Source organism: Fringilla coelebs, assembly GCF_963513975.1.
Source record: "Fringilla coelebs genome assembly, chromosome: 13".
Taxonomy (NCBI): Eukaryota; Metazoa; Chordata; class Aves; order Passeriformes; family Fringillidae; genus Fringilla; species Fringilla coelebs.
This window is the reverse complement of record NC_140039.1, coordinates 7,235,824-7,248,841: the sequence shown is the minus strand read 5'-3', so window position 1 is coordinate 7,248,841 and position 13,018 is coordinate 7,235,824. Positions and strand designations below refer to the sequence as shown.

General features: G+C 43.4%; 1 protein-coding gene across 1 annotated transcript in view; it reads right to left on the bottom strand.

The window, feature by feature from the left end:
• LOC311158710 (store-operated calcium entry regulator STIMATE-like) overlaps positions 1 to 12,773 on the bottom strand; it is a 32,104-nt gene extending 19,331 nt beyond the window's left edge. The window contains exon 1 of the mRNA XM_084214285.1: positions 12,548 to 12,773. Within this exon, the coding sequence (XP_084070411.1) occupies positions 12,548 to 12,716 (169 nt within the window). The 5' untranslated portion in view covers positions 12,717 to 12,773. The remainder of the gene's footprint in view (positions 1 to 12,547) is intronic.
• Between the last annotated feature and the right edge of the window lie 245 nt (positions 12,774 to 13,018).

Genomic DNA, 13,018 nt, shown 5'->3' with positions numbered 1-13,018 from the left:
GTGATCTGACACTTAAAAAGTTCCAAGATTTGAACCAATAATCAAAGGACTAAAGTATGGCTAACTGAAAACCACACACACACACACATATGTGGAGGGACAGAATCTCACACTGAGAAGTCTGCTGCAGTGTGAGCTTCCCAAATAACACATTTGCAACCAGACAGATCCTCCAACACAGCCCTCACAGTGCAAGACTCCTGGGATCTGCAGGCTACTTTGGTATTGATTCACACAATATCCAGCATTCCTGACAAGGATTACAAGTTTCCTGTACAAGGCTGTTTGCTCACTGTGTGTGGAGTAACACTAAAGTTACACCAAGCAGTAGCACCCAAGCTTAGAATCAGATGCAGATTTTCAGATGACCACTCTCAGAGAATGGCACTATTTCCAGAACATTTGGTTATCAGACCATATGCCTCGCAAATTTGAACCTACACTTTCTAACCTTGTAAAAAACTTGTAAAGTCAACTACATACGCAGGCCAGATTTTTATTTTTTAAACTCTATTTGGGAAGACTTTGAAAAACACTGTTCTATTTGTTAGTATCAACACTTCCCACAACAGTGGAACCATGTCTGCTCTGAACAAGCATATGCACACTAATAAGTCCTGAAAATTCACATGACTGTGAAATGACAACTACCAATGAATTTCATGTTATTTGTGATCTTTTTTATTAATTTGCACTTACCTCCCTTTACTATTAAAGCAAAACCTTTAAGAGGCTTGTCTTGCCATTTCACTTGGTCCCTTTCCCATTATTTTCTTGGTAGCAGCACAGTGAGAATAAATAATTACATGAGATTACATAAAAGAGTTCCCCAAAATAGAATTTTTCTTTTTAGAATTAACTGTGCAAGAAAACACATGTCCAATGAGAATAGGCTACAATGATGCCTTACAAAAGATATATAGCTGTGTAGACCATGTATGACTCAATTGCCAAGAGCTTTCGTGACACTTTTGAGCTCAGCATCTCCCCATACTCAGAGCTTAAAAAAAAAAAAAAAAATTCTGTCTACATCTGTTTTAAAAGAGGCAATAAATGTGATTGCAATAAAACACCAAAAGAACCAGTGGTTTTGGTGTGCTGCTCATTTCTCCAGCCCCAAAATGCACTATGCTCTTGGCAACTCATTTTTTGCCCTACTGCAAATTCTTCCTTCTACTCCTATGTCCCATTAGCTACACGCTCAAATGCAGGACACTCTAAGCCAGCTGCTTATTTTCCTGCATAAGAGCCCCAGAATTCTACACAATATTTTTGCTTAAGGATGCAGACTTCTCCACACATGAGACACCCACAATACTAAAGCAGAAATTATATTGGACTAGAACTGATTTCCAGTGATATTGCTGCATTGGAGAAACACACCAGGAACCATGGTTTCTTCATGATGAAAAAAGTTATGGAATAACTCACTTAAGGGAAAATTTTGTTCTAGTCAGTATCAGACTGACATACTACGAAGTGCATGAGCCCCCAGCTTTGCTGCCTAGCAAAAAGGATTTTTAAAACTTCTGTAAGAGAGAAAACAGCATTAGCCATGCAAGAACCCAACCCCTTTCTTAATTCCACTGCGCCCTTGGCCTTAATGATTCTGTAGTGTAATTAAGAACTGGTCCATTAAAGAAAGTCACCCAGGGAGAAACTTTATAGAAAGCTGGACACAATAAAGTTTAATGACCCAGCCAGTTGGTTATTCAGGGACAAGTCACACTAAAGATGCAGTGCCTGGACAGCCACGAGGTACCTGCAAACCACAGATCTTATCTCAGTCTCTGTTCCACTGCCAGCAGTGACTACAATGTTGTGATAAGGCAGCAAAACCTTTGTGAGCCTGACTGGAACTTCTGTCAGAGCAGAGAAAAAGGGGCTGTGTTTTACTGCAAAGTTAAACACACCAGTGCCAAGCATCCATCAAGCCCAGCTATCTCATGACCTGGGCTCCTTTGCCTCAACACAGATGACATGAGATGACTGAAAACAAGGTGTCAGCGCTGGATTTCACATTATTTATCAAATGGGCAGAAGTGCTTGCAAGATACATGCTGGTGAAATACAGTAACTGAAAGTTACCTGTGTAAAAGCATTTACTTCCTACCTGCTTCCACAGCCAGCTGAAAACCTACCCTGTCGCTTCAAAGGTTTAGTGAGAGCTAAAACTTCACAGTCATTCTGCAGGAAATGGCTATCACAAAGTAAAGCTCCCCTTCACAGTGCAGGGGAGGAGAGGACAAATCATTATCAGGAAAAGAACCCTAAATACTGCTGTCTGAGTTTTGGAATAAATCAGATGATTCTGCTGCTTCAGGAAAGGCAGCCAAATGCATTACGTGAGGCTGGTGAGTTTTTTTTCCCTAACATGTACGCACTTTAGGCTCCAAAAAATTTTCCTAAATCCTTAGTTTGGATAGATTGGCTCTGGGAGACACGAATAAATCATATTACCTGCATACAATTCAGCCTAAGACAATTTCAGCAAGACTGATCCCATGCACCCTGGTAGCACATGACTGTGCGGCTCTGACAGATGCATTAACTTGGCTGTCAATAAAGGAAACAAATACATCTTAGCAGAGCCAGCAGCCCAGACACACCACATCAATAGCCATTGTCATGGGGCTTTTTTCCTTTTCCTTAAAGGTAAAGCTTACTTTTAAAACAACTATAACTTAGCAGAGGGAGAATTGCACACAACTTCACCCTTTCGATTACTAATTTATTTGCTGTCTCCCCAGAGAGAGGAGCACTTTAGAAATCATAAAATGCATCTACAACACACCCTGTAAACAGAAGCATCCAGCCCTCAGCTCCCAAAAGCCATGGCAATACTAAAATTAAAGGGATGGAAGTAGCTGCTTTAAGAACTCTAAGGTAAACAGCACAAGTAGCTTAGGAAATATTTATCCAAATAATAAAGTTAAAAGCCACAACTCAGTCTTAAGAGACAGGCATTTGTTATCTTTGCATTTAGCATACACAGCACTGTTGGGTCAAGGTGTGCTCTGCTTGAAAGTCATAATAAATCAGTTTTCCAGCACTTTCAGAGAGAGATGTATTTGCTATTCTGTTTCTTCAACAGGTATGAGATAGTTAAAGCAAAGCAAACCCAAGCTTCCAGTGAAAATGCCTGTGAGATTGGCATTGGGAAGTTGATACAGATCCCTCCTGCAAACACTTTTATATTCTGCAGCAGGTATCATTAAACAACTGCCAAATGAAAAAGCAAGGTTGCTAGAAAAACAGCTATGCCATTCCTGTCATGCTATGCAAGCACCCAGTGAAGACTGAAAAATACAGTCTGCTGCGTTCAAGTGAATTTTTTTCTCTGTTAGAAATCAGAACCATTTGGGAAACATGAATTATTTAGTACAAGACAAATAGAATCAATCCATATTAATGTGCACTAAGCAGCAACTTACGATTCACAACACCATTTTCACGTACAGCATTCACAAGATCACTCAATAATACATGAAGCTTTCTGAACATTATTAGTATGACAACAGGTATCAATGAACTTTAAGTCATTCAAGCTGCTTGTTTTAAATCAGCTCTTGGGAACGGGCAGAACTGCCACAGCACAGCTCCAAACTCAATCACCATTCATTAAAATATTCAGCAAGGCAGAAACTGTAGCAGTTTTAAAAACAGAAAGCAAACCTGAAATATAAGTTCAAATACAAAAAAGATGCAAAAGGAAAACTGTAAAAACTTTGCAAAAAAAGATAAAACAGCACATATGTTAAATCAAGGAGGCCAAAGGTAGATGCAAACTGTATGTTCAGGGGCTATTTCAATTCTAAAGAGCTTTCCTTACCAGATTCAGTCCTTCTAGGCTGGAACTATCAGAGCATTGAATTGCGAGACAGACATTTCATACAACACCAACTGTTTTACAAAGAACAAAAGATACACAACCTACTTTCATATATTCTCTTTACACATGATCAAATACCATGAAAGGAGAGTCAGAGGCCAATTATGCAGACCTCTTTGATATAATGTATCTAACAACTAGCTATACACTTCATAAATTAAATTTATGAAATCAGGATGAAATCATGTAATGATTTCCACCTGCAAAAGGCTTCTTACTCCTTAACTACATCAAAACCTAATGCCAGCCCTGAAAACATACTGCCACAAGTAACTCATGGTTTTAAGATTAGATGGAGGAGGATGGGACTTCCCCCACTATAATTTTAGTCCTTACACTATTTCATCTTCTAACATTACAATTACTTTCCAAAGAAAGCGTTTAAGTCCTATGTATAAAAAATAATGTAGACTGTTAGTCACACCACCTGCCTCAAAGCAAGGAAGATATTGAATAGCAGCTTCTCAAGTACCAGGAAGGAAGTAAAGGCAATTATTCTAAAATGGAATTAAAATTTTAGAGCACAGTATCTTCAGAAATTATGAGAGACAGAGGATATATGCTGGTAGTTGTGAATAGCTGCTTGTAATTTAAAAGTAATTTTTGTTCCATGGGAAAATTCTGCATTTTTGAGAAACAAAAAAAAAAAAGAAATTATCACAGTGAAACAAGAAAAAGCAAGCAAAGGTTGTTTCTGTAAGTAAAGAACTTTCTCAAAAGGACTGCCTAGGCTGTCCAAGATTGCTGTGGTGAACCTTATTTGAATTTACTTCCATTGGTTCATCCCCTTCACAGGGTCGGTGGAGCAATGGAGAAACCTCTCAAACAGAAGCAGCACCCAAATAAACTCCTTGTCACAAATCTTCACCTCCTGAGCACCCTGCAGCTCCCAGACCAGCTGCTCCCGAGCGTGGTACTGTCCCACCACCAGAGAAAACAAGGAACTGTGGCACAGTTTTCCTCTTGTCTCAGGCAAGTCAACATACAGTAATCACCATGAGAGGAGGAATGCTTAGCCTTAGAACCTGGGGTAGCCAAAAACATGACAGAAGAAAAAATGACCAAAACCATATAAAAACATATCGAATTACAAAACAATGTTTGCTTATTATTATTTTTAAAAAAGGTGCAACATTTAGAGGAAAAAACATTATAAAACCCAGAAAAAACCAAGTTTACTAACTTCCTTGACATGACTTTCCCCTGCTGTAGCTCTGCATGCCTGTAAAATAACTCACACCTGGAACCACGAATCTGAACCTTGAACAGTGAGCTCTGAGGAATTTGAACTGTAAATCCATTTTACCTCATTTTCATTTTCAACCTTCCTTACAAATGACAACACATGTATGAGGTTAAGACAACAAATTGATATAAAATGTGTGATTCAGGCTAAGTGGCAGAAAAACAGGTCTTCTGTATCATGACCATCACTGTGAATAAGTTTAGTTATCCCTGACTAAACCCTAAAACCTCATGCCCACACCACACTGCCTGCAAAGGCAGACTCATGCAAGCTCTGAGCTTGTGTTCAGTCTGCCAGAGATTTAGCAAACTGAGTTTCACAGGGAATAAATTTTGCTGAGATCAAGAAATCTTTGAGAATGCAAAGCATTTCCTACCAGCAGGCATGAAAAAGTAGACCTGATTTTTCACTTCATCAACAAAATCCACACAGATAAGACCTTGTTAAATATCACTTTAAGAATGCAAACTTCATTAACCATGAAATTAATATCACCACAGAATGCAAAACTGCAGCCTGTGTGCCTGTACAAATCAGCTCCTTACAGATTTAATTATAAAACACCAGTCAGAAGACATTCACTATGCACTTCAGAGTTAAACACCAGTTTAGCTAACAGTCCAGAAGTTCATCCTAATTAAACACAGCTTCAGAGTTCCTGGATAATTTATCATTTTAATAGTTTACAAATGTCAACATAACTTATCCTTTTTCCTAAACATTTCATAATGTGAATGACATGTGTAATTATACTTTGAACAATCTTATTATGGGGCCTACAACTACATCCAGCAATCAGCTGAGTAATAAGAAAATGTAACACTTTCTGAGTCAGCAAGACAAAGTAGGGCATCAGACCTCATGAAGAGAGACTTAGAGACTGCAGATTATTTGTCTAAATTGGTGCCTTATTTTCCTTGTCTTAACTTTTACTGGCATGGTGTTTCAAGGATAGTGACACTAAAATATTAATGACCTGACATGATCAGGACATGAGGACCAATAAAGTGCTATTACAATCTATGGCAACTAAGACTTGGACATCTTGAAAGCAGTTTTAATAAAAAAGCAGGTTAATTCCTTCATTTAAAAGAATCAGTTTCCAAACCTATTATTACATGCTTTTGTACAGCATGAAATTTGTCAGCAAGATGTGCCTTTTTCTGGAGAGTTCACAATGGACAGAATTTATTCCACATAGATTTTTCATATGTTAAAGAGTAATACAGTATAAGCATGGCAAAAGAAAGTAATTTACTTTGCTAATTTAGCCAGGGTTGGATTTCTTTTTTCTGCTACAGTGCATCTCTCCTACTTGTCTCAAACACAGCTCGGGATGTCACAGAGGCACTGGAAGGGCTGATGATTTATTTAAAACAAACAAGCAGCAGCAATGCTACATGGCTGCAAGCGATACCTCACCATCTGGGGACAGCGAAACACTGGATCATTGTAAGGCACAATTTACTCGGCCCTGACCAAAGTGACCTCACAGGGCTTTTCCAAGTCCCGCAGCTACAAGCAGGCACTTAACCTACACCACAACAGCTACTACAGTGCCCGGCGATACCGATCGTCACTAATTGCCACGGAACGGGCCCGCAGGAGGAAGAGAGTAACACACATCTCTACTAGCACCGGCCCATCCCGTTTCCTGCCTGGCCCGCAGCCAGCCGGGAGGAGCTGCCCCGGCCCCGCGCACGGCGGCTCAGGGTGCCCGCGCTCCCCCCGCAGCCGCAGCGGCCCCGGCTCTGCCCCGGCCGGGGCTGCCCGCGGCCCCGGGAGCTGTCCAGGGTCCTGCCCCGACCCCGCCACCCGCCAGTGCGGCTCCCCAGGGAGCTTCTGGCACTTCCTGCTTCTTAAAAATGCTCTCCTGAACGTCTCCTTTTAGCACAGCTCAACAGCAAGCACATCTTGCTAGTGTTCCTTTACCTGCAGAGGGACCCACGCCCTGCTGCGGTACCCCAGAGTGCTCCTTCGCCTCCTTCCAAGCACACATTGCAATGCCACTTCTGCATTTACCTGGCAAGCCACCAGAAGCCTGCACTTGTGAGAGTTCTAGGAGAATGAATAAAGTGCGTTTTGCATCGTGCCTGCGGTGTGCAAGCACAATGCTGTTCATATTTTTACAACTACGAAAGCTCCCATTTGTGATTTGACACTTTTGAGACAAGTTTTAACACCGGACACAAAAAGGACCCTGCTGAGAGGTCCACAGGAATTCATGTGAACATTAACTGCATCACTCAGAGCAAATACATTCAAGGATGCAGTATTAGCAAGTCAGAATAATATATAATCTTTTGAAGAAATACTTTTATTAATAAAGCTAGCAGGCCACTGCCCAGCATCTCAGGAAATGCCATGCATAATAAGCTAGTTGCTGTTACTCAGAGGTCTGTATTCCACTGCTGATGTTACAGGCTATCAAATTTTCATATTTTCTAAGCCTGCTCAAGCAGAAAGAAAATTGCTATAGAAAACAACTAAATCATATGGTTTAGACCTTTTGTATCCATTAGCTTATTTTATGCTTTTTTCTTAAAGGCAACTGGAATTACCTCTAATTCCTTCTCTCCAGACCATTATTCCCATAAAATTACTCCTTTACCTTCATGTAAATATGAAATAATTCCTTTGAAAAGCACATTTTTGCTAAGGCATTTCAAATTCTACTAAATTACCTACTAAGATAGCTTATTATGTGAAAAATCATTTCTTCTCCTTGGACAGCTTTTTAAGTGGGAAAACCTTGCTGTAAAGTTCACCGGCATTAAGGATGTAGTTTTTAAGGTATTTCCTTTAAGGTACTGTAAGCAAAGACAGCACCTTACAATATATATATATATAGTATCTTTTTTTGGAATGGTTTCTTTTTGTTTCATCTGTGACTCAACAGCAAACCCACCTACTGGGCAATTCACTGCACCTCTACCCAATCACTCCACTTTTGTAAACCCTTCTCAGCCTGAGTACAGACACAAACTGTAACAAGGCCATAAAAAGGGAACAGACTCCCACACTCTGGTCTCCTTTACAGCATATTTGTATTTTCCTCACAGACAGACAGAAACCTTCTAGCTACAGAGAAACAACTGACTCCTCTATTTCAATAATTCATCATACAACTCACATCTGATTTCTCAGTCATTCCTAAGTAGCCCAAAACAAACACTGCCACACTCTGATAAGGTACCAATCTTTTGGCAAACAAGCTTAGTAAATAAACTAATTTAAACAGGTTGTCAGACAGGGTAAGGGGATGGGCAGTGGCTTTTCCCCCATGTCTATCCCAGGTTTGGGTAATAAAAATGGAGTTATTTAAACCTCCATCTGACATCATACATCTATGAGAACACTGCGCTAACTTCCCTCTCTTATCACACACTACCAATGAAAGCCCAACTACAGAATGCTCAGAAGGTGCTTGTAATTACAGACAGAATACATGGTATTACACTAAAGTATTTAAAACCTTCCTGATGCTTTGTGGCATCAGGAAATAAACACAAATATTGCACCAAGGAACCTCAAACACCTAAGGAGCAAAGCTATCATTTTAAATCAAGATCCTATGAAATAAGATACAAATATGATAGCAGCAAACATTGAAAAAAATATTATCTTTGGCTTAGTGACCTGTAGCATAAGCATGCATTTCTTCCATCAAGGGAAACTCATTAAGACTTCCTGTTATGAAGTGGCTTGGCTCAAACAAACCAGGGTTGAAAACAAATCCATATGTAAGGCAGGAGGAACAAGAAAAAAACCAAGCAATACACTTAAAACCATCAGGCTAACAGGTTTGAGAGTCAGTGACTGGAGTCCAAGAGGGCTGCCAGTCCAAGCAGACTTGCCAAAATGAGGTGGTTTTCCATCACTGAGTTCCCTTGGATAGGGAGTGAGAGCCTGTGGTCAGAAGAGACCTCACAGAAGTTGTCGCACCAAACTTCAGTTCAGCTTTTCCTGTACTGGAACCTCTGTTGCATCTGGGTGAAACTGTTTCACACATCTTTAGCCTCACAGCTGAGCAGTAAAATTAATTCATGCTAATTAAACACAACAGGTGGGCTCTGATAGTATTAAGTAAATTCACTACTGCTTCAGACATCAGAAAATCCCTGCACATGCTTCACATCAAGAACAGCAGGGTACAATCCGGAATCAGAGAGACTAAGGAGTGAATTGGGGTGGCCTTAACTTAAAACAATAAAAAACCACATCCAAACTTCAACTCTTCTAAAGGGAGATAGGGAAGCTCCCATATAAACTCGAGATAGATGATCACTAGCTAAAGTCACTAGCTTCCACAAGAAAAAGGTTAGGGGTTGTGACAGGTTATATTTGAATCTGGAAAAACCTAGAACAAACTCATTCATTTAAATGGTAAGGTAGGGTGAGTGGGTGAAACTGATCTTCATTCCCTGTGTGTCAAAACAGGGAGTCAAGAGCTACAAGGAAAAGGAAAACTAGGAATTCATGTCAAATGAACATTTTGTCAGCTAAAAGTGAGAAATTCACCATTCCTGTCACTTCTTGGTTGTGCCCATTCAGTAGTGGGAGCACACAAGGTAGGCTGGTGATGTGCCTGGGGTAAAAGCCTTTCCCACCAGTATCAGAAGACAGACACAGCAGGACAGCTCCCACACTCTCCCTGGCACAGAGCTACCACATTTTCCACAAACTAAAAACCTGATACTTAACACATTTCAGCCCTTCAAATATGAAGTTTGAATGATGTCATTGGCAGGTCAGCTGACAGCACAGCTTTACAGCAGCTGAACCGGGGCATGAACAAAAAGGTGGCACACCAGAGTGTCAGATCTTAAATAATTTTGCTTTCAGAATAGTCCTTCAGTTCTTTGTAGATGAACATCCAGCAGTGAGGCACAGAAAAGGTCCTTCTTCTCTTACAGCTTACATTTAAAAATATTTTCTTTTTTCCACTGAATGCAAGCAGGGTAAAATTTGCCTAGAAAAGGGCACATCTGGGTCAGCCTTTGATTTAGCCACTTAACAAAATTTCTTATTCTTTACATGTCAAATCAAATATTTTTCAAAGAAAGACAGTTTCTGTGCATGAAGAGCAATTGTGCCATGTATCTCTGGTGCCATTACTTTAATTTCTTTTACTACAGAGGGCTCAGTACCATTAATCACAACTGAAATACTAGAACATCTCCATCTAGTGCTTCCTTTCAGAAAAAAAAAAAAAAGACAAAAGACAAGTGACTTCCTCCTTATTAAATTTAAATACCAGACCAGTAAGGCAAGAGCTGGAGAAATGATACAGCTGCACACAGGGAATTACTGCTATTCCAGAGGGGCCTGACTGCAGTCACAAATCTCAAGCAGCCTCTGCCTACAGCCACTGTTTCTCCCTCTGTGCCAGCGCCTCTTTTGTGCCAGACAGCTTCAGGACCAGAGCTACCCCAGCTCAAATGCAACCAGTCCTGTCATGCAGCTCCAGCAGCTGTGTCCCCCCCCCCTGCCCCAGCAGCCTGGGGGCAGGAACAGCTGTGCAGGTGCCCAAATGTTTGCTGAGGTCACACTCTCCCTCCATTCTCAGCCACAAGTTCCTGCTTTTCTGTCACACCTTACCTGTCACAAAAAGCCCTACTTCTTGAGGAAACTTTAAAGGGTTTGGAACAACACACTAGGTGTTGTGCATAAAAAGGTGTCCTGGGATGACTTTATGATGCTAGTGAACAGAAACATGCAGAAATAGCTATCAGACAAATAGAATTTTTGCACAAAACAGCCACTAACAGAGAGAGAGCTGCTCTTGTACCACTGTGGCAGGCCCATGTGGTGTCACCAGCTTCTCCTCCTGCTCAGCAAGAGGCACAAAATACTGTGGAAGAGAATGTGGCTGGCAAAGCTGGGACAAACAAACCTGTCCTGTTTTTGAATATATGCACTTTTAAGAATGATAAGTTGCTATGTTTTTGCTGTAGTCTGCTTTGAACACAGACTCCTTTCTCACCAGCACACTGTGAGGACTGGCTGCCTTCCACTCCCTTCTGCCACCAGCGCATCAACAGCCTCCTCCCAGTTCATGGTTTAACAGTTCCTAACCCAAGTCAAAAAGTGCAGCCAACAACAAGGTTTTCATTTTTCTACTTCCTACTTTTTACAGGCACTTTTTCTTGTCATCACTTAGTCCAGTGTTACTGTAATATGCATAAAGATACTATTTCCAGAAAAAAAGATACCATCTTGACAACTAACATCTATAGTTCTTAATCTTTTGAAGCCAAATCCATATAAAATTACTTATTTGTATCCCTTAAATCTAAAAACAACACTGTGTACTCATCACCTTCTTACACAGAGGTACTTCTGTTTAGAAACTGCTCAAAGTTCTAATTATGAGGCTGCTGTCACTGACCAAATACTAAACTGCTGATTACTGCTGCCCTTCAGCCACAGGATGACAGCTACACACATAGCTTTTAGAAGAGCAATGTAATTGTCAATAGCGACTGAGACACTAAGGCATGCAAATATAACATGGTAGCAAATGTCTGAGTTAAGCATAATGGTATGACAGCAGCATGAGAAGGCATCAGTGCAATTCTAATGTAAACAGGATCCAAATCTTTAGATCAAACTATAAAACGTGTCCCTGATGTTCTCTTTTTCCTCTCCCACTTTTTGCTATCAGCAAGGTCACAGTCAGCTGAGTAATGACACCAGGCTTCTTTTCCACTCCTACACCCAAAGGATACTAACTAGACCACGGGACAGAGATAAACCCACCAGAATTGTTTCACGTTGCTGTGACTCCCTCCCACAGGGCTGGAGCCACCAGACCCTCCTTGCCCTTCCACCACAATCGGAGAGCAGCGTCAGGAGTGCTGCCAGCGGCCGCACAGCTCTCGGGCTGCTCCAGCTCCCAGGAATGGCCCTCCAAGGAAGCGAGGCACGACCGAAACAAGTGTGACTTTGCTGCTGGTGACATGACAGGGTAGGTGCACCTGCAGCAAAACTGCTCAGCCAAACCCGTGACTCGTGTACGTCCCAAACCCGAGCGGTTCCGCACACACCACCTCCTCCTGCTGGCAGAATCCCAAGCAGAACACACACCCACCCAATAAATTCTACCAGCACGGGTACGAGCTGGGGAAGGCAAGTTTAAAAGAGCGAAAGGACACGAGCCGCCGCCTCTGAGGCCTCCCCGCACGGCCCCGCTCCAGCTCACCCGGCACCCACAAAGCGCCGCCGGCGGCTGCGCCCCCGAGGCCGCCGCGGCCCTTCCGAGTCCTCCCCGGCCGGGAGCCGGGACAGCCGGGCCCTTCCCGGGACGGCCCCGGGGCAGCGCGGCCGCGGCACCGCTACCGAGCCCGACCCGTCCGCGGGCCGCCCCCGCTCCCCGCCAGGCCGGAGGCCGCGGCCCCGCCACTCACGCATGAGGGTGCTGAAGGCCACGACGCCCAGGAGCCCCTGCAGGAAGATGCCGAATCTGTCCATGAGGGCGCCGTTCTCGCAGCCGCGGTCCCCGGGCCCCGGCGCCCCTGCGGGCCGCGGGGTGCCGGAGGTGAGGCCGAGGCTGCCGTTGGGCGGCGGCGCCCCCATGGCGAGGCCCGGCCGGCGCCCTCAGCGGCGCATGGCGGCCGTGCCGGCCCCGCTGCCGCTCCGCCCCGCTGCCTGCGCCGCCCGCCCGCCCCGCTCCCCGGCCCGCACCGCCCCTGCCCGCCCCGCCGCGTCACCGCGCCGCCCCTCGGCCCTCCGCCCGTGACACGGACCGGCCCCCGGGCCCCCGGGAGCAGCGGGTGCGCCGCCGCGCCCGGGCACTGCCGGCTGAGGAGCAGGACAGAGGAGGGCCCGGTGCTGCGGGCAGCTGCCAAACGCTGTCCGGCTCCAACATCCAAACACCT